Source organism: Bufo gargarizans, chromosome 6, assembly GCF_014858855.1.
Source record: "Bufo gargarizans isolate SCDJY-AF-19 chromosome 6, ASM1485885v1, whole genome shotgun sequence".
Classification (NCBI taxonomy): Eukaryota; Metazoa; Chordata; class Amphibia; order Anura; family Bufonidae; genus Bufo; species Bufo gargarizans.
The window spans coordinates 145,148,701-145,169,851 of NC_058085.1; the positions used below are offsets into that span (position 1 = coordinate 145,148,701).

Sequence of the window (21,151 nt, forward strand, 5' to 3'; positions counted from 1 at the left end):
AGGCTAGGGCCTAGTTCAGGAAGTGTAGAAGTTTCCAGACTCAGTGCAGAGAGGGTTTCCTCCTGAGTCCATGCATAGAAGTCAGAAGGGCATAGCTAATCAGCCTGAAGACACAGAATACCACAGAGGCCGATCAGAGAAAGCAAGAGGTACTCAAGATAACAGAGGAGGTACTAGAGAAGGACAGATTCAAGGGTACGCCAGATAAAGGGCATTAGACCTTGGAGAGAAAGTCACATATGAGTCAGGACCAGTCAGGAATAGTGAGCAATCCGCCTGTACTGCATCTCCTGCAATCAACACTCTGTATTATACATTGCTAGGACCGGCCATTCTGTGACGTCAAGAACCACCTGTATTCTTCTAAAACCAACCGTCTTTTATGGAACTGTGCTGTACCAGTGTCCGTGTATTATCCTGACTGATATTCAGTAAAAGTTCCAGTTTTTGTTGGCTATCCTGTGCTTGCTTCATTCTTCCACCATACTTTACACGGCGTGTCACCGTTTAATTGACACTGGCGTCACGAACTGTTAAATACCTGCCTGTTCCAGTATTTGCCCCAATTGAAGACGACAGTGGATCCCAGGTTAGTGGTCAATCTGCACTACAAAGCCCAGCACACACTACTGACCCCCTGGGACACTGCATGGCTCTTTTTGGCGTCACGAACAGGATCCGCATACTTCGACAGTGCAGAGAAGTGTGAACTGTGTGCTTTAACTATTTCACCACCGTATTGCGAGGACTGTACCCTTTATTTCCAAGCCGGTGGATTAAAATTGTGCCTGGGAGGAATCAGAGGCGCTGTACTGTGTTGCGCTACCCCCAGAGGGAAAATCGTATTTGTGGACTGTGATTTATTGGACTTTGCAACACCCTGCTTGCTGTCAGGGAATCGTGATCAAGATGGCCACCGGCCGCCTGGAGTAAAGTTTCCCACGCTGCTGAGGACCTCCGTGGGCGGATCCCTTCAAAGACACAGAGAATCCCGCCCCTCTTCATCATCGCACCGCCGCGGCCCTGCTTTTCCTGCGTCAGCAACGTCACCGCGTACACAGGACGTCCGGAGTCTCACGAGATTTGGCCTGCGCGAACCCGCCGATACCGGTAAGAACTTGTATCCGGAGGGAAGGGGATTGTTCCGGCCCCTTTAGTCACCAGCGGCCACCTCGTAATAAGTTAACATGTCAGATCCGGGAGTTGCCGAGCGGCCGGACCCGGGAGAGCTTGCGGCTCCTAATCATCCTATAGCCCCCAGCATGATGCCCTTTACCATGCCTTACTATTTTGGGGCCCCATGGTTTCCCCGCTATAACGGAGAGGCCCATACCCTAAGAGACTTTAAAGAAAAGTTGCTGGCCTTATTCAAACTGTACCCCATAAATGCCGATCAGCAAATGGAAATCTTGCTAGCGCAACTGGAGGGGGCTGCCCGCAGAGAGGTATTATCCTGGCCTGCTGCTGAAAGGAGTACTCTAGAGCAGATATTCACCCGCCTCAGGGCCACTTTTGAAACGAGGACTGCCTCAGAGATAAAGATGCACTTCTTTGGCAAGAAACAGAAGTCCGGTGAGTCCCTCCGTGACTATGCCCTATCACTTCAGGAGGCTTTGGGGGCTGTAATTCAGATAGATCCCAAGGAAGCTGATAACCAGGATCAGACCCTGAGGGAACAATTTATTACCGGAGTGTCTAGTGAGCAAATAAGGACCCAATTAAAGATGCTGTCCGCCCAACACCCTAACAGTACCTTTCTGGACTTTAAAGAGCTGGCTATAAAAATTCTGGGGTCAGCAGTATCTACAGAGTTGAGCACCCCACCTGAGTTATCAGCCTGCAGGTCAAAACCGTTTATCATTAACCGAGCTGAGGCCGGTCAAGCTGTTCAAGCTACAGCTACCGATACTATCGCCATGCTGACAGAGCAAGTAAATCACCTCACTAAAAGCCTAGAGAGAGTGTGCAGAAAAATGGAGGAATGGGAAAAACCTATGATGTCAGAAGAGGAGTTCCTGTCACCCTCTAAGCCGTTCTCACCTCCATACCAAGAGACTCACCCCAGGGATCCGGGGAGGCGCAATAGGGGTCGCCAGCGGCCCGTGTGTACATACTGCAAAAAGATGGGACACACAGAATCCACTTGCTGGCAGTTAAACGGGCAACCCCTGAGGCTGAGGACCACCCCTCGGGAGGTAGAACACTAGGTCCAAAAGATCCAAATTGGATGCCACGGTATGTAGGATCCCATCCTAAAATCAATGTGGAGATTAACGGGGTCCCCTTTGAAGCCCTATTAGATACTGGGTCTCAGGTCACTACTATTCAGCTGCCCGCCTTTGAAAGATTCTGGGACACCAATCAATTGACCCAGCCGCCTGAATCCTGGGTAGAGATTATCGCCAGCAATGGCAAACCGGTAAAGATCCATGGATACTGGGAACCCACCCTGCAGGTGGGAGAAGTCACCTTGCCTCAACAGGGGGTGATAGTAGTACAGGCCGGCGACAGAGGAGGACATCCTGTCATTCTAGGCACCAATGTCTTCAAAAACTGTTATGCTGAAATACTTGCCGTATTACATCAGACTCTGCCCACCGCTTCCTCTGCGTCCAAGAGGGTGATTCAAAAGACTATCACTGTGTTAAGTGCCCAGCAGAGGTTTGCTAACGGGAAAGGAGAAATTTGTACTGCCAAGATTCGTGATAATAAGCCTGTGACTTTGCCTCCTAATTCCCAAACTCTCTTATGGTGTCGTGCTGTCCTGGGAGTCCAAGGCCAAGATTATCCAGCCCTGGTGGAGCCAATCCAGATGGAGAACTACCCTTATGTGAGAGCTGCCAAGTGCCTGGTGAACGTCTCCCAAGGTAAAGTACCTGTCCGTCTGATTAACCTGAGTGATCATCCTGTGGCGCTTACTAAGCATTACCCTGTTGCCCAGCTTTCTCAGGTGTTCTTCCAAGACATCATCCGTCTTCCAGTGACAGAAAAGCCGCCAGCTGCAGTCAGCGGATGTCCGCCGGTGCCGCAGTCACAAGTACCCTGGTGGGAAGAGCTACATGTCGGGGACGAGACTACCCCCCAACATCAACAAGAAGGGATACTACGGCTTGTCAAAGAGCACCACCAGGCCTTCAGTAAACATGCTGCTGATTATGGAGAGGTTAGTGCCATACAACACACCATACCTACTGGCTCTCATCCTCCTATCAAGGAGAGATACCGACCCTTACCGCCTACTTCTTATCAGACTGTAAAAGAAATGATCCAAGAGATGAAAGACTCTAATGTAATCCGGGACAGTCGTAGCCCGTGGGCGGCACCCCTGGTCCTTGTAAAGAAGAAGGATGGTGGTATCCGTTTCTGCGTGGACTATAGAAAAATTAACCAAATAACCCACAAAGACGCGTACCCACTGCCCCGCATTGAAGAGTCACTAACTGCTCTGGGCTCCGCTGCCTATTTCTCCACATTGGACTTGACCAGTGGCTACTGGCAAGTACCCATGGCCCCGGCAGATAGGGAAAAGACTGCTTTCACCACTCCCATGGGCCTGTTTGAATTTAATTGTATGCCGTTCGGGTTATGTAATGCCCCAGGAACTTTCCAGAGACTAATGGAGCGGTGTTTGGGTCACAAAAACTTCGAAACAGTGCTGCTGTATCTAGATGACGTCATTGTGTACTCAAAAACATATGAAGACCACCTGAAACACTTAGCAGAGGTCTTTGAAATCCTTGTCAAATATGGCCTGAAGGTAAAGCCATCTAAATGCCACTTGCTCAAACTTGCGGTAAAATACCTGGGGCATGTGGTAAGCGGAGAGGGCGTACAACCTGACCCTGATAAGTTAGCGGCTGTCCGTAACTGGCCGGTACCCACTACCGTCAAAGAGGTGAGGGGTTTCCTTGGTTTTGCCGGCTACTATAGACGTTTCATCCCCCATTTTGCTCAAATAGCCGATCCTCTCCAGGAACTCTTGAGGGGGCAGCCCAAGAAAAGTCCTAGAACTCCAGTGCTCATTGAGTGGAATGAAGAGAGAGAGATAGCGTTCCAGTTGTTAAAAAAGAAACTGACCGAGCCTCCCGTGTTAGGTTATCCTGACTACAGCAAGCCCTTCCATCTGTATACTGATGCTAGCAAGCGAGGCCTGGGGGCTGTGTTAGCCCAGATTCAAGAGGGAAAAGAAAGAGTGATAGCTTATGCAAGCCGCTCCCTGAAAGGAGCTGAGAAAAATGACCAGAATTATAGTTCCTTCAAACTAGAATTCCTGGCATTAGTGTGGGCAGTGACGGAAAAATTCAAAGATTACCTAGCCGCTACCCCATTCATTGCATTCACTGATAATAACCCTCTGGCACATCTAAATACAGCTAAATTGGGGGCTCTGGAGCAAAGATGGGCCTCTCGTCTCGCCAACTATGATTTCTCTGTAAAATATCGCGCTGGACGTACTAACGACAATGCTGATGCTTTATCCAGACTTCCCACAGAGACAGCTCCTGATGATGTGCGAGATGCTTGGGAAGATGTAGAAATGCCGGCCTTCTACCATAAATTTGCTCAACAGGATCAGGCTCGGGCTACCAGTAACAGAGCTGCAGTTCCTTCACCCTCCAGTAGGCCGGAACTCAAAGAAGAAAGGTGGGTGAAACTACAGTCTGAAAGTAGAGTGATGGGTGAATTGTTGGACTTCATTACCAGTGGCAGAACCCCTGAGAGGATTCGGCGTAAGAGTACAGATCCTGAGCTCATCAAACTGTGGAGACAGCGCAATCAACTCTTCATACAAAAGGGCCTGTTGCTACGGAGAAGCCTAGACCCAGTGTCCAACGAAAGAGTGCATCAAATTCTCATACCCCGACGAGATGCAGGTATGGTGTTGGAGATGTACCACAATCAATCCGGTCACTTTGGGGTCCAAAAGACTGAGGCAAATATCCGCCAGCGGTTTTACTGGGTGGGCATGAGAGAAGACATGGAGAAGTGGTGTCGGGAGTGCGTAGCCTGTGCCTTGAAACGAGGTGAACACCATGATCAGAGGGCACCACTGAGACCCATTGTAAGTACTCGTCCTCTTGAACTTGTCGCCATCGACCATGTGAAACTGGAGCCTAGTCGCTCAGGGTATGTGTACGCTATGACTATTATTGACCATTTCACTAAGTTTGTTGTAGCGGTGCCTGTGAGAGACCAGACGGCCAAGACTACAGCCGAACTGTTCTGGAAACACTTCCTCCTGCCCTACGGTTGTCCAGAAAAGATCCTCACCGATCAAGGTCCTGCTTTTGAGTCCCATCTGTTCCATGAACTGTGCCGCCTGCACAACTGTAAGAAGATCCGGACGACGGCCTACCATCCGCAAGGTAATGGATTATGTGAAAAAATGAATCAGACCTTGATAGAGATGCTGAGGACCGTGCCTCCTGAAACCAGGGGAGATTGGCCTAATCTGTTGCCACAGCTCATGTTCACATACAATCATACCATACACTGTTCCACCGGGTATACCCCCTTTTATTTGATGTTTGGGCGCCAAGGATTATTGCCTGCTGACCACTCCTTGGATGTACTCGTACCTGATTGCATCAACCCATTCCCTAATACCGACTGGGTTGCTGAACACCAAAGGCGATTGAATACAGCCCAAGCTATTGTTCAGGAACGTATGGACTATGCTAGAGACCGGCAGCAGAGAGACTATGACCAAGCAGCCCATGCAGAACCCCTGAAGATAGGGGCTGTGGTATGGTTAAAAAATAACCGCCGTACCAGTAAACTGGACAGTAAATGGGAGCAAAGTCCTTATGTTGTCACTGCAATCCCAAATGTTGGAACTCACACTTATGAGATCACCCGGGAGGGCAGGGGATCCCAAATTGTACACCGAAACCGGTTAAAGCTTTGCCTGACACCAGGACCCAGTGCCGAGAGTTCTATATTTGAACCCCCTGTGTCAGAGTCATCGATACAGCCCGAGGATCCTATGCAGGCTGTCCGAAATCTAAGGTATGACGCCGATCCCATGCATTGGCTTCTGACACCATGGTTGAACTTGTTGGTGCCCGCTCCGGCACCTACTGTACCTTTACTTCCAGAAGAGCCGGTTCAAGATGCCCCGGATCCAGTTCCCCCTCCAGTGGATCCTGTTGTTCCTGTTGTTCCCGTTGTTCCTGACCAAGGTCTCACGGATGGAGATCCTCCCGTTGCTACTCCCTCTTCTACCTCGGTGCTAAGGGAAGAGGAAACCCCTGTGTTGAGAAGGTCCACCCGGATGACCAGGGGACGTCCGCCAGTCCATTTAAGAGACTTTGACTATGCTGGTGGTGTCTCCTCCCGAACAGTTACTATCGGAAATAGCCTGCTTGATGTTTGTGCGCAAGAATGGACTCCTCCACGTGAGCCCTTGCCTGTTCTACACCCACGGGGAAACCCTGTGTAGTTCTTTATTATACCTCAGTCAAGAAAAATAGACTAACCTGGTTCACCTTAAGTCCGCTGTGCCAGGTCAGCGGCCGTGCCTAAGAAGAAAGAAGACGCCCCTTTTTCTTGCGTCAGTTATTGCAAATGTTATATTTTTATGTGACATAGTTGTTTATTATATTTATAATGTAATGTTTAAATTATGCATCCGCTTATGTTGGTTCAGGCGTGTGTGTGAGTACGAGGCCTTACTCACGTTAAAGTCTGGGGGTGTGCAGCATACGGGTAGGCTACCCGACACTGCTAGATTTGAGTGTGTAGTTCCCTTTAAGCCAGTCAGGCCGGTTACCGGCAATCCTTATCACAGCCAGCAGAGGGAGCCCCCAGTTCAGTATAAATAGGCTAGGGCCTAGTTCAGGAAGTGTAGAAGTTTCCAGACTCAGTGCAGAGAGGGTTTCCTCCTGAGTCCATGCATAGAAGTCAGAAGGGCATAGCTAATCAGCCTGAAGACACAGAATACCACAGAGGCCGATCAGAGAAAGCAAGAGGTACTCAAGATAACAGAGGAGGTACTAGAGAAGGACAGATTCAAGGGTACGCCAGATAAAGGGCATTAGACCTTGGAGAGAAAGTCACATATGAGTCAGGACCAGTCAGGAATAGTGAGCAATCCGCCTGTACTGCATCTCCTGCAATCAACACTCTGTATTATACATTGCTAGGACCGGCCATTCTGTGACGTCAAGAACCACCTGTATTCTTCTAAAACCAACCGTCTTTTATGGAACTGTGCTGTACCAGTGTCCGTGTATTATCCTGACTGATATTCAGTAAAAGTTCCAGTTTTTGTTGGCTATCCTGTGCTTGCTTCATTCTTCCACCATACTTTACACGGCGTGTCACCGTTTAATTGACACTGGCGTCACGAACTGTTAAATACCTGCCTGTTCCAGTATTTGCCCCAATTGAAGACGACAGTGGATCCCAGGTTAGTGGTCAATCTGCACTACAAAGCCCAGCACACACTACTGACCCCCTGGGACACTGCAGGTGTACATAGCTATCACAAAAAAATAATAAAATGGAATGCAGCGACTAGACTTTAAGATGTAAGTGAGAGAATGCATTCATTCACAATATATGTCTCACCGTCTATTCTCAGCGAAAGCGCAGCAAAGCAAACACGTTAGCATCATGTCCCAACAGGAAATATAGCTCAGAATAATGAGAGGGCTGGGGAGGACAATCACACCTTTGCAATAGCATTTTATTTGCAGGCACTAAAATGTATATTTTGTGCATAAGCACCTCTGACGTAAACCTTCCCAATCCATTTAAGGCTACTTTCACACTTGTGTTAGGTGCGGATCCATCTGGTATCTGCACAGACGGATCCGCACCTATAATGCAGACGCTTGTATCCGTTCAGAACGGATCCATTTGCATTACCATGAACAAAAAAAAAAGTCAATGGGGGACGGATCCGTTTTCAGTTGCACCATATTCTGTCACTGAAAATGGATCCGTCCCCATTGACTTACATTGTAAGTCAGGACGGATCCGTTTGGCTCCGCATAGTCAGGCGGACATCAAAACGCTGCAAGCTATCGCAGCTCCCTGTCATTGCACCTGGTACTTACAGAAAAAAAGCAAAGCAAATTTTTGGGTGAAATCCGGCGAATCAGCCGAATCAAACTTTTAAGAAATTCGCTCATCTCAAGTCATCACTGAGGATCTCACCACACGTGATGATGTGGTGACGTCTTTACGCTCGCCGCATGCACTTTGGCGGGTTTTCTTCAATGAAGACGAAGCAGACAGCCTCTGCGCAAGCAAGTGGATGAGGTGAGTATAGTTTTTATTTTCAGCCAACATTTTACGGAAAAAAAACAATTCGTTACCACGAAGCGCAAGGAAATTCGGCTTCACAGCAAATCATTTTTCCTAAACTTCGGATCGAATTCCGTTTTGTATGCTTCGATTCGCTCAACCGTAGTTTTAATCCATATGCAAACAAGCAGTTACATGCACCGAGAGAGGGCCCAGTCCACTCTGCAAGAACCTTCTGCTTCATCTGCCAGCCCTTCCCTCTCCTTCTAGATAGACAGTGCCAGGATCTCGCCTGGCTGTATGAATTTTACATTTTTATGCCTGCCTTCAGAAAAATGCAAGATAACAGTAAAGGTGTGTATCACTTTCACGTCTCCTCTAAGCCAGGGAGGAGAGAGGGTTTTACGTTCTTTGCAATCCCAAATGTTGTGCCTGCCAGCAGAACACAGGTTAAATTACTATCAGCCCATTACTTCACAGGAGACATGATTCAGCCCTGTGTGTCCTCTAATCCCAGTAGGTAGTTCTTGAAAACACGGAGATACAAGGAACAGCGAGATCCAGCAAGAACAAAATATATAACAGAAGTATTGGGTCTGAAGAAGTCCAGAGTCCACTACAACGGAAGCCCCATAACTTCTACATTGGCTCATGATGAGATTACATTTCTAAGTACTATCCATGGTCTGTTTTCAAATATAATCCTTCTTAGACCAAAGAGGTGACGCTTTTTTTGTATTTCAGGAGTATTCGTTGTCTGCGTAACATAATACACTGGAACCTTATAACCGCATTCATTCTTCGGAACATCACCTGGTTTGTGATGCAGCTCACACTAAGCCAGGAAGCCCATGACAGTAATGTGGTATGTAACCTTGACCTGGCTGCACTGCAGTCACGGGAATGTCTTTTCACTGTCTCTTCCTCACCCTCGCCCAGACTCTACTGATACTGTCTGGCTGCATTTTCATAGTAATGTAATAGCTGCTGGTAGCTGAACTTTTTTTTTTCTATTCACATTGGTATATTCTGGCAAAGCGCTGCCATTGTAATACTGTTGTGAGTCTTTTCAGCGTCTGCATTGTTTGAGTCAGCAATTTCCCGTATGTACTGTATATCAATTTTGTGCAAAGGTGGCAGGAGCAGGATCTCTTTCCCAGCATTCCAGTGTGTACAAGCTGCAGAGGCACAGAATGCCAGCTGCTGCGGAGTGCCACTATGACTGCTTATCGTGTTGCTGGCACTTGCACATAATGCAGAGACTAGAGGTTGGCAGAAAAGAAAATCATGGTGGGCAATAGAGAGAAGAGTGAGTAGCTGTAACAGAGAAAAGCTGGGGTATGTATAGATAGATAGATAGATAGATTTAGATAGATTAGCTAGATAGATAGATAGATAGATAGATAGATAGATAGATAGATAGATAGTATTTTTTCCTTATCCTCCTTCAGGCAGCTCACACAAAGGGATATAAAAAAGCCATATTAAACAAGGGGGGGTAGAAGTTGCAGCCTTAATAAGCACTTGTCGGTCTAAGGTTGAATTGCAACCAGCAGATACATCCAGTTTGTAATGTTTTTGTAAAGGTGCATGTAGAACACCTTGTAGCGGTCCTGCAGATTTGATCCAATGCCACTTTTTTATTTATTTTTCCTAAGCGACTGAGTGACCGAGTTGAGTGTGCCGTAACTCCTGCTAGTAACTCGAGTACATGAGATTGAGAAGCAATCTTGATCCAAGCAGTATAGCCTTGCTGGCTTTTATGCCTCTCTATAAACAGCTGGTCAGCTTACCTGAAGGAGCCCGGTCCCCTAATGACCAGTAAATGAAGCTTCTCTTGTTTAGCTGATTGGAGATTCTGATAGAGAAAAGGGGCAGATTAATTTCTTGGTTTACATTAATGTCAGATAATGAAATAAGGCATCAACTTTAAAATCAAGCCTACTTGATGTACCTTCAGATAAAGCTCTTTACATAATAGAGCTTGCAACTATGACACCCTCTTGGCTGATGCAATTGCCACCAGAAATAAAACTTTCCAAGATATGAACCTTAGTAGTGCTTCTGTAAAAATCCCAAATGGAGATTCAAACAGGGTCTTGAGGAGTAGCCCGCTTCCAAATTCTACCATACACTTTTATTAGTAGCCAGCAATGTATTCACCATGCTGCCAGCAATGTATTCACCATCACATCTAACAAGCCCTTCTCCAGTCCTGAACTGTCAGATGCCAGGCTGTAATCTGAAATATCTCCAGCTTGGATGTTGTAGGCCTGCTTGAACCAGAAGATCCTGCTGGACTGTATCTCCAATAATTTCCTCTGGTAAGTTGTAGCCAGTGAGTGGACCATGCCCTCCTAGCCAGATGACCATCATTGCAATGGTTGAGACTCTCATCTGATTTTCCTGAGCACTCAGGATATGAGGGGAAATAAAGGAAAATCTGGATGACAATTACTTCCCATCTATTCTTTTTGGGTGATACACTGGATTCATTGAGCATAACCTATTGAGCTTGGTATTTGTTTAGATACATCAGATAGATCTTATTTAGATACTGTAGATTAATCTGCACAATATGAGAAAAGATTTTGTAGTCTTGCTCACACCGGAAGCCTAGCGTCCTAATTTTGATGTTTTCCTGTTTCAAATTTGTACTTTCTTGTGCTGGAGAGCCTGAACACTCAGAACTAAATCTCCTTTGTGTGTCCCGTCTGAATCCTTCTTAGGCGATCTTTGGAGTGATAATGACGAGAACAAATCTAGATCTAGAGGTATATTGCAGAAAGGAGACCCCTTTATAATACAGATTGTTTTTAAATGTAATAATTTGGGGACTAGACATACTGAACAAATCAAAAAGTAAGGAACAAAATGGTGCTTAACCGGTATGTCCCTCTGCACTCTCAGAATTTCATGGGAATCACATGAAACTCAGAGGCACATCCAGGGCCCATTTACATGACCGTATTTGTCTTTCCACACCCGTTCCACAAATTTTGTGGATCGGATGCAGACCCGTTATTTCAATTGGACTGGAAAAATGTGCACAGCACACAGTGTGCCATCCGTACTTCCGAACTGCAAAATGTGTAATGCACAAGGCCGGTATCCATATTTTGTAGTCCGCTAAAATTGATAGTCATGCAAATGGACTCCAAATCTTAGTAAGTGACTAAGGAAACCTTCCTGAGGGAGCTGTCCTCTATGTCCCTAGACAACTGAAGCCAAAGCTGCTTTGCACTCTGCCATAGCCCAGGAATAGCTATGTTTCAGCAAGGAATCAATCTTCCTGACCATAGTGTCCCTAAACAGTGAATAGCCTACTGTTAGAAAAACGTCTTCCTAGCCAAACTGGCTGCTGGGATATTTACCTTAGAGGGGTTTCCCCACTTAGGTGAGACTGCAGGATCTGTAACACACACTGCTTTAATCTAGTTCCCACATCATGTTCCCTATCTAGCTGGGACCACACTCCTGACATCTATCTATAATATAGGATGATCAAGCAAACCCTAGTGGATTTTAAAAAAAAATCTATCCCTTTTGGACTTTTCCTCTCTAGATACAACCATTTCCAGTTCAGCTTCCACATCTTCTAATATTGAAGGTTCGCTATCAGATATATCTGAGTGAGACAACAGAGTCCACATCCCGAAAGATGAGGTGAGGCAGGAGATAAGGTAAAAAGGGGTTGTAGATAAGTATGGTCTTATAGATATATGAGCAGAAAGGACCGGACTGAAAGCTTCTGACCACTGAGATCTAAACCATTCCACAACCTCTGCACTTGGGGACCAGCCGGGAGACAATAGTGCAGAACTCTCCTACATTGTCTTCAGGAACAGGCTGTTCACAGTTGGTGTATATACTATGATTAGCTTTATGGGATTCTTTGCAGTTCTGCAGCTGTAACATATGAATTCGCTCACACATACATCACAAGCTACATATGAGCTATTCCAGGACACAGGATCCTTAAAGCTGCTGTGATTTTGATACTTAGAAAGTGCGCAAAACACGAGCTGAAAGCTGACATTCAAAAGCTGCAGCAAGCTCTCGCACATGTGCAGAGCTACACTTCATTGAGATCTACACAAAAATGGCTTCATCCTGAGATAGAGACACTGCCTGAAGGCCTGAAGGAAATAACTTTGTGCTTGTAACAGCCAAACCAGCTCTTCACACAGGGAACACCTTGTTGCACACATTGATACTCTGGAAGAAACACTCGCTGCATATGAGAAACTCTCCAGGAACACTCCAGGATAAATCTCAGCTCAATCATCCCATGGAACAACGGATGGGGAAAAGTAAACTCTGGAAAACGCTTCCAGCTCTATAACATTCCATTATAACTCTATGACATGCATGTAACTCTAGAAAACACTCCCAGCTATATAATATATCAGGCTTTTTCTACGGCTTAGCTAGGACTCTCCTAGCCTTACTAACCCTACTGGCCTTCACAGCAGCAGCAGGAGCCTCTGTATGTGCAAGCCTCTTCACTGTCCTAGACAGAATTAAAAACATGTCTTTATTAGGCTGATTTACTAATGATTTGTCTTTTGTCCTAGAGGAGCAAGACATTAACCCTGTGTGTGCTGCCTGAAGGACTATAAGGAAAGATAGATAGATGTTTTTTTTTGTTTTTTTTAAAGAGGTTTTCCATTCTCGGCCTTTCGAGGCTGAGATGAAAATAATCCACAGTAAGCACCTGCCCAGTGTGGCTGGAGTTACAGAGTGACACTCCCCTGTTTCCGTCACTCCAATAGCAATGAATAGATGCTATGCAAACAGCACAGCAAGTAGCACACCTCCCATTCACTGCTATGGGAGTTCTGGAAAAAGCGGGCCTGCACTTAGTGCAAGTTACTCCCATCCTGGCCATGAAAGGCTAAGATGGGACAACCTCTTTAATCCCATGAAAAAGGACATTAATTTATTTTCTGCATTAATTGTTAACTTATGCCATTTTTTTCCCAACTAGTGTGCCTCCAGCTGTTACAAAACTACAACTCCCAGCATGCCCGCACAGCCATATGCTGTCCGGGCATGCTGGGAGTTGTAGTTTTGCAACAGCTGGAGGCACACTGGTTGGGAAACACTGACTTATGCAATATTTCTTGACTCAGGTTTGAGAAGAACCTAGCACTGGAGTATATGAAGTGAATAATATGTGAATATATTTATATCGCTCTCCCAACTAAGCCCATAATAAATGCTTTTACTTATACAAGGTGATATGTTGGTGGTAGGTTACTTTGTTGCTAATTCTCATACTAGTGTCTTTTCTTTTTGCTTAGGTTTGGTGTCGTCTAGTTACCATTGCTCATAATTATTTTTATGTCACTAATTTCTTCTGGATGTTTGGAGAGGGTTGCTATCTGCACACAGCCATCGTCCTGACCTACTCCACTGACAAACTGCGCAAATGGATGTTCATCTGCATCGGCTGGTGTGAGTCATGGGTCATGATGGAATGTAAGAGACCGGGGGTTAAGAGATGACCTGATGCAGACTGGAATAAGGAAGGAGTTTTCATTTCTAAAAAATATTGCTTATTTTGACTAGACAGCCAGTATTTTGTAGAAAACCATAACCCAAAATGTGACATATACCAGTACAAATTAGTGGGGCCACCTTCAAATCCCGTTTTGAGTCTACCTTTAGCATGTATGTTAGATATATACACTACAGAAATGGACAAAAGGTTGCCATTTTTTGTCCTTTTTTTATGTATACATTAAACATATAGTTGCATCCGCTTGTGTACATTTTTACAATTAAAAACATACAGTGGCTATAAAAAGTCTACACACCCCTGTTAAAATGTCAGGTTTCTGTGATGTAAAAAAATTAGACAAAGATAAATCATTTCAGAACTTTTTCCACCTGTAAAGTGACCTTATGGGGCGAATGCCGCGACTGTCTGGTGAATATGCTGAGAGGGAGGAGGGGCTGGGGGCCGGCATCTGTTTCTGTGTAAATTATTATTTTATTCGCATTTTATACTTATTGTTTTCATAAGTACAGAAAGATTACATAAGCCATCTGAGCATAACAGTAAACAATGTTGTAGGATAGATAAAACCGATTAACAATATAAATCATATAGAACAGCATCCAGTTAATTGGGGAGGAAAGGAGGTGGGAAGGAGGTGGGAAAGAGGGGAGCATGGTTACTAATCAATAACGCCCTGTCACAAACTAGAAAAAGGTAAGACTAAACCTGACCTAGCTTACTCAGACATCTGTTTCTGTAATGGCAGCGGGGCCCGGTGCAGTCACTGTATGCTACTACACCGGGCCCCGCTCTCTGTAGTATACGGTAATCATATCTAACTTGTGGCTATTGTTTAAAGTATTCCAATCATCTTAAATCTACCGCTGTACTACTTACAACTAACTTCTTGGCAGTCAGGAGGCCGCTCACTACGCTCACTGCGCCCGCGCCGCCCACGGAAACAGAAACAGATTCCGGCCCCCATTCACTACACAGGGACACTGTTATGGGGGATCTGTGGATGACACATAAGATGCTATATATGTGTCATCCACAGATGCCCCCATAACAGTGCCATCCACAAATGCCCCCACAATGATCCCCCATAACAGTGCCATCCACATATGCCCCCATAACAGTGCCATCCACATATGCCCCCATAACAGTGCCATCCACAGATCCCCCATAATAGTGTCATCCATAGACCACCATTACGGTAGTTCAAAACCCACCAAAAGCACACCTTTTGGTTCAAAATATTTGTTTTCTTATTTTCCTCCTCAAAAACCCAAGTCCAAGTGTACAACTTAATTGAAAAACAAACTGAAATCTTTTAGGTAGAGAAAAAATATAAAAATAAATAATGGTTGCATAAGTATGCACACCCTTAAACTAATACTTTGTTGAAGCACCTTTTGATTTTCTTACAGCACTCAGTCTTTTGGGGTATGAGTCTATCAGCATGGCACATTTTGCCTTGGCAAGATTTGCCCACTCTTTTTTGCAAAAACACTCCAAATCTGTCAGATCTCCCGTGCACAGCCCTCTTCATATCACCCCACTGATTTTAAATCGGATTCAGGACTGGGCTCTGGCTGGGCCATTCCAAAACTTTAATCTTCTTCTGGTGAAGCCAATCCTTTGTTGATTTGATTGTATGCTTTGGGTCGTTGTCATGCTGAAAGATGTTCAGCTTTCTAGCAGAAGCCTGAAGGTTTTGTGCCAGTATTGACTTGTATTTGGAACTGTTCATAATTCCCTCTAGCTTAACTAAGGCCCCAGTTCCAGCTGGCCACCACCATGCTTCACTGTGGGTATAGTGTTCTTTTGGTGATGTGCAGTGTTGTTTTTGCACCAAACATATTTTTGGGAATTATGGCCAAAAAGTTCAACCTTGGTTTCATCAGACCATAACACCTTTAACACAGAAGATTATGAGGCGGCGCTGGGCACGAACGGCGGCAGGTGCGGGTGGCAGCTTGGAGCCATTTACATCCCCTTGGGCACCTTTTTTTTATGAATGACAGGTTAGTAATAGCGTATTTTTAGCAAAATGAGCCTACAGATTACATTTATAAGACCACATTAGGAATGGTTAAAGCTCCCTGAACATAACCATATTTTTAGTTTCAATAGTTTTTTATTTTATCAGCACCACGAAACAAAAGACAAAGGAGCAACTAAGCGTGGACGCAGCCACATGAGACATACGGATATATATGAACAAAGTCATCAAAAGTGTGGTCGCAGCCACTATTGAGTGATAGCGTATGCCAATGGTATATCAAACAGGTTGGACACAGTAACAGTATATGTCGACCATAATGCAATTGTAGCACCAAGGCATCTGCGCACATAACCATATTTTTATCTGGAGGGGGTGAAACCTGGTGACAGAATCCCTTTAATATATGCAAATGTACATAAGTATATGTCAAAAAAAGGTATATGGCGAGTATATGTTTTTTGGAGGACAGAAAAGCATGGTGCACTACACTGTTCTGTCCCCCAAGGGAAATATATACTCGGCGTAAAGTATATTCTTTTGGACGATGTGTGGCCCATTAAAGTCCATAAATACACAGAGGAATATGTCTGAATATCTTTTGGTTATATTTAAGAGTATATTCTTCTGCAGCGACCGGGCAACAGGGGCAATATGTGTGAGTTATGGTAGGCCAATGGGGGTAGTAGCAGTTTTACTCACAGTTAGCAGCGCTCCCTGGGCTGGCATGCAGTGAATGGAAGGACAGCACCAGTTCCTTTGGGGCACACTCTGTTGTCCAGAGACTCCCGTCAGATGGTGGTTCAGGTGCCCTTGGTGGTGTGAGTTTAAGGTGTCGTGGAGGCAGGATCCCTGGTGTTCGTGATGCCAGCACCGTAAGGTGCAAATAGGTGATATGTTCACACAATAAGGAGACTAGTTCCTTTAACAAATTCTCAGTACTTGACTGAAGCTGATCCAAAGGTAATCAATGTGCGCAAAAGTCATTTACAGCAAGGCAGCTTCTACAATGGTTCAGGTTAGTTCCCAAAAGTTGCATAAGGGGTAGTTTTACTCTATAACAATCAATCCCTTGTTTCTCCAGACTGGAGGGATGTACTATCTCTGCTGAACTGTATAGTCATATACTTCTGTATCCTCTCTAGGAATACGATCTCCTGACAGGTGGCCTTTCTGTCTTTGGTTATGGTAGGCAGCTGGTAGCTTAGAATCTCTCCACCTATTGAAAAGGAGACTAGAGCCTGATAAACGACAATTACCTTCCTTTGCCAATATTCTCATTCCCTCTCTGGGTTGCCTGGATCTTCTGTAATCTTTCCCTTCTTTGGTCTGGTACATGGAACTAACTCTGGAGTTCTGATAACTCTGCAAAATGGCTGCTGAGATGCAGCTTTTCCCACAGACATCACACTCTCCTCCTCCTTCTTCTCCTCTCCAGAGAGCAGGGCGGAGTCAGCCCTGGGAGGTTTGTTAGAACCTCCCCCTCCCTGTGCAACTTTATGGAAACTCAGGCACAAGCACATTTTCATGAAACACAATCACAATATTAGGTAGTGTGTTTCAGGACACTGCACTTGGCAGAGGGCATAAACAGTGTCAACAGGACTTAAGTTGCCTGATTTAAGAAACTCATTTTCAAGTACTTCTAAGATAATAGAGGGGGTCTACTGTTTATGACCCTAATGTATTAGAATGTCTGTAGTAGAATAACTTCAAACCACATGCAGCAGGAAATTTCCTTTTTGAAATATGAGATTTGTAAATTAACCATTAAACAAACTCAGGCTGAGCAGGAGGAAAATGCGTTTTGAAATATGAGATTTGTAAATTAACCATTAAACAAACTCAGGCTGAGAACATTGCAATGTCACTGCCACAGAGGCCCCCTACAAATGGAAGATGGGTTACTGCAGGTTCTGGTAGACTGAGAGTTGTGAATAGAAGACATGTCCCACAGTGCAAGAGCAACATGGAGGATGGCTCAAGCACAGTGGGTGGGAAACAATCATCTCCCATGCCTAAAGTATGCAGGACTGCAGCCAAAGACAAAAAGAAGAAGGTGAGGACTGATAGTAAGCAGCTGTTAGTGGGCGATTCCATCATAAGAGGTGTGAAGTTTGAGGAGAATGGTGTTGTGAGATGTCTCCCTGGTGCTACCGCTAGCAGGGATAGACGACGGATCCTTAATATTGTTAGGCAAGCAAAGCAGGAAAGGGAGGTGGATGTTATTGTCCATCTTGGGACAAATGATCTGGCTTGCAATGAGGTTTCAAAGGTGAAAGAAGCTTTTCACACACTTGGCAAGGATATACGGGAGGTTGCATCAACTGTTTCATTCTCTGCATAACCTGCATTCTGTGCATAACCTTCATGACAGGAAGATGCGCATTAGGGAATTCAATGTATGGCTTGGTGAATGGTGTCTGAACCAAGGGTTTGGCTTTGTGTCTCATGTTAGCTCTTGTTGGAATGGAAAAGAACTGTACAAGAAACATGGTTTGCATCTTTCTCTCAAGGGAACGAATGTCCTCGGTGAACAGTTCCAAGTATTTTCTAAGGAGCATTTAAACTAGGGAAGAGGGGGCAAAAGAGTGATAATCCAGCAGTCCAACTGCCCCCCCCCCCCCCCTGAACAATGCCAGAAGATGCCAGCAAATTCTTGTCTACAAATGCTCGCAGTTTAGGGAATAAGATCAATGAACTTGCGACTATAATGGCATCTGAGAATATAGATGTAGTGGCTATTGCTAAGACGTGGTTCAATGGGAGTAATGACTGGGATATAACAATACCAGGGTTCTCTCTATACAGGAAAGACAGAGAAGGCAAGAAGGGGGAGGGGTGGCCCTGTATGTGAAAGATAGCATAAAATCTAATTTGATACAAGTTAGCAAGAACAATTTAGAGTCAGTTTGGGTTACCTTGCAGCTTGATAATCATAAGGTAACTCGTGTAGGTGTGATATATAGACCACCTAGCCAAGTCAAAGAATTAGATGATCTACTAGTTGAGGAAACAGCTAAAATGACCTTGAAGGGGGAAGTTATCATTATGGGAGACTTTAATCTTCCTGATGTAAATTGGAAAACCAAAATAGCAAGTTCTGCCAGGAGTACAGATATTCTAAATTCCTTACTGGGGTTATCTCTACAGCAAGTAGTTGAGGAGCCAACCCGGAAGGAGGCCATTTTAGATTTAGTATTCACAAATGGGAATTTAGTATCTGATATTACTGTAGGGGAAAGCTTGGGATCTAGTGATTACCAGTCAGTGTGGTTTACAGTGACTGAGTCACAATACACAAAAACAAAAACAAAAGTTTTAGATTTTAGAAAAACAGACTTTTCTAAAATTAGATTAGTGGTATACGAGTCCCTATCAGATTGGAACAGTTTCAATGGAGTCCAGGAGAAATGGGACTACTTAAAAGTGGCACTATTGAAGGCAACAGAAAATTGCATTAGGCTTGTCACTAAAAGCAAAAAAAGGAAGAGCCAACTGTGGTACTCAGCAGAAGTGGTCAAAATCATTAAAAACAAAAAGATAGCATTTATGAATTATAAAAAACAAACAAAATGAGGATGACAGGCAAATTTATAAGATTAGGCAGAGAGAGGCCAAACAAGTTATAAGAGCTTCTAAAGCACAGGCAGAAGAGAAATTAGGGGGAAACAGGCAATAAGGCGTTCTTCAAATACATAAATGAAAAAAGGAAACTAAAACAAGGAATTACCAAATTAAAAACAAAAGAAGGAAGGTATATGGAAGAAGATAAAGAACTAGCTGACTGCCTCAATGAATACTTCTGTTGAGTTTTTACAAAGGAAAAGGACCTCAGTTAGGAAAGAAGACTAAGGAATCTTTTGATGCATGTGTCTTTACAGAGGAACAGGTTCTAAGTCAGCTGTCTAAAATTAATACAAATAAGTCACAGGGGCCTGATGGGATACTGTCATGCCCCACTCTGACGATGTGCGGAGGTCGGCCAGGATAGCAGCACGAGTTTAGCATTTGTTTTGGTGCCGTTCTGGATCCGCCTCTCATCAGGTGCACTAGGTGGAGTCATTAGTTTAAATGGCCTCCAGCTAAGTGCTCTGAGCGGATTATACTGATCATTGCGGTCTGGGAACCTTGGAGGGAAGGTTGGCTGTCAGTTCCTGCTCTCAAAGATAAGTATAATTTCTAGTTTAGTTGTTTGTGTCATCTATCCCATCCAGGTTCTGTGCGAGCAGGCTGCTCCTATTTCCCTACTTCACAATCTCAGGGAGTTCAGGGTTTTGTCAGCCCAGGCTGGATGACACAGCACACCTACCTTCAAGGTCTGCATGTGGGCTGATCAATGCAGGGAAAGAGGTCAGGGATAAGCTAGGAGGTGACCCTTCCCCTGTCTCTCGTCCAGAGCCTGGTTGGTACGTTATCTGTTAGACTGAGTGCACGTCCGCCGTGACAGATACACCCAAAGCTATTAAAAGAGCTCAGCGGTGAACTAGCAAAACCATTAACAGATTTATTTAACCAATCACTGGCAACAGGAGTCCTCCCGGAAGATTGGAAATTAGCAAATGTTGTGCCCATTCACAAGAAAGGTAGTAGGGAGGAATCGGGCAACTATAGGCCAGTAAGCCTGACATCAATAGTGGGGAAATTAATGGAAACCATACTTAAGAGCATAGGTTTACTTCAGGGAGATCATGTCAAACTAATCTTATAGACTTTTTTGATTGGGTGACTAAAATAATAGATGGCGGAGGTGCAGTAGACATCGCTTATCTAGACTTTAGTAAGGCTTTTGATACTGTACCACATAGAAGGCTTATCAATAAATTGGGCTTGGACTCCCATATTGTTGAATGGATTAGGCAGTGGCTGAGGGACAGACAACAGAGGGTTGTAGTCAATGGAGTATATTCAGACCATGGTCTTGTTACCAGCGGGGTACCTCAGGGATCTGTTCTGGGACCCATATTGTTTATTTATCTTTATCAGCAAAATTGCAGAAGGCCTCGATGGTAAGGTGTGTCTTTTTGCTGATGACACAAAGATTTGTAACAGGGTTGATGTTCCTGGAGGGATACATCAAATGGAAAAGGATTTAGGAAAACTAGAGGAATGGTCAAAAATCTGGCAACTAAAATGTAATGTTGATAAGTGCAAGATAATGCACCTGGGTCATTAAAACCCAAGAGCAGAATATAAAACTGTGATACAGTCCTAACCTCAGAATCTGAGGAAAGGGATTTAGGGGTCATTATTTCAGAAGAGTTAAAGGCAGGCAGACAATGTCATAGAGCAGCAGGAAATGCTAGCAGAATGCTTGGGTGTATAGGGAGAGGAATACCACTGTAGAAAGAGGGAGGTGCTCATGCCGCTCTACAGAGCACTAGTGA

General features: G+C 44.8%; 1 protein-coding gene across 1 annotated transcript in view; it reads left to right on the forward strand.

Annotated features, from left to right (window-relative positions):
- The window catches only part of LOC122942056 (corticotropin-releasing factor receptor 1), a 220,984-nt gene that overhangs the window by 180,430 nt on the left and 19,403 nt on the right, over positions 1 to 21,151 (forward strand). Inside the window, exons 5-6 of the mRNA XM_044299551.1 lie at positions 8,998 to 9,118; positions 13,560 to 13,713. Of these exons, the coding sequence (XP_044155486.1) occupies positions 8,998 to 9,118; positions 13,560 to 13,713 (275 nt within the window). The remainder of the gene's footprint in view (positions 1 to 8,997; positions 9,119 to 13,559; positions 13,714 to 21,151) is intronic.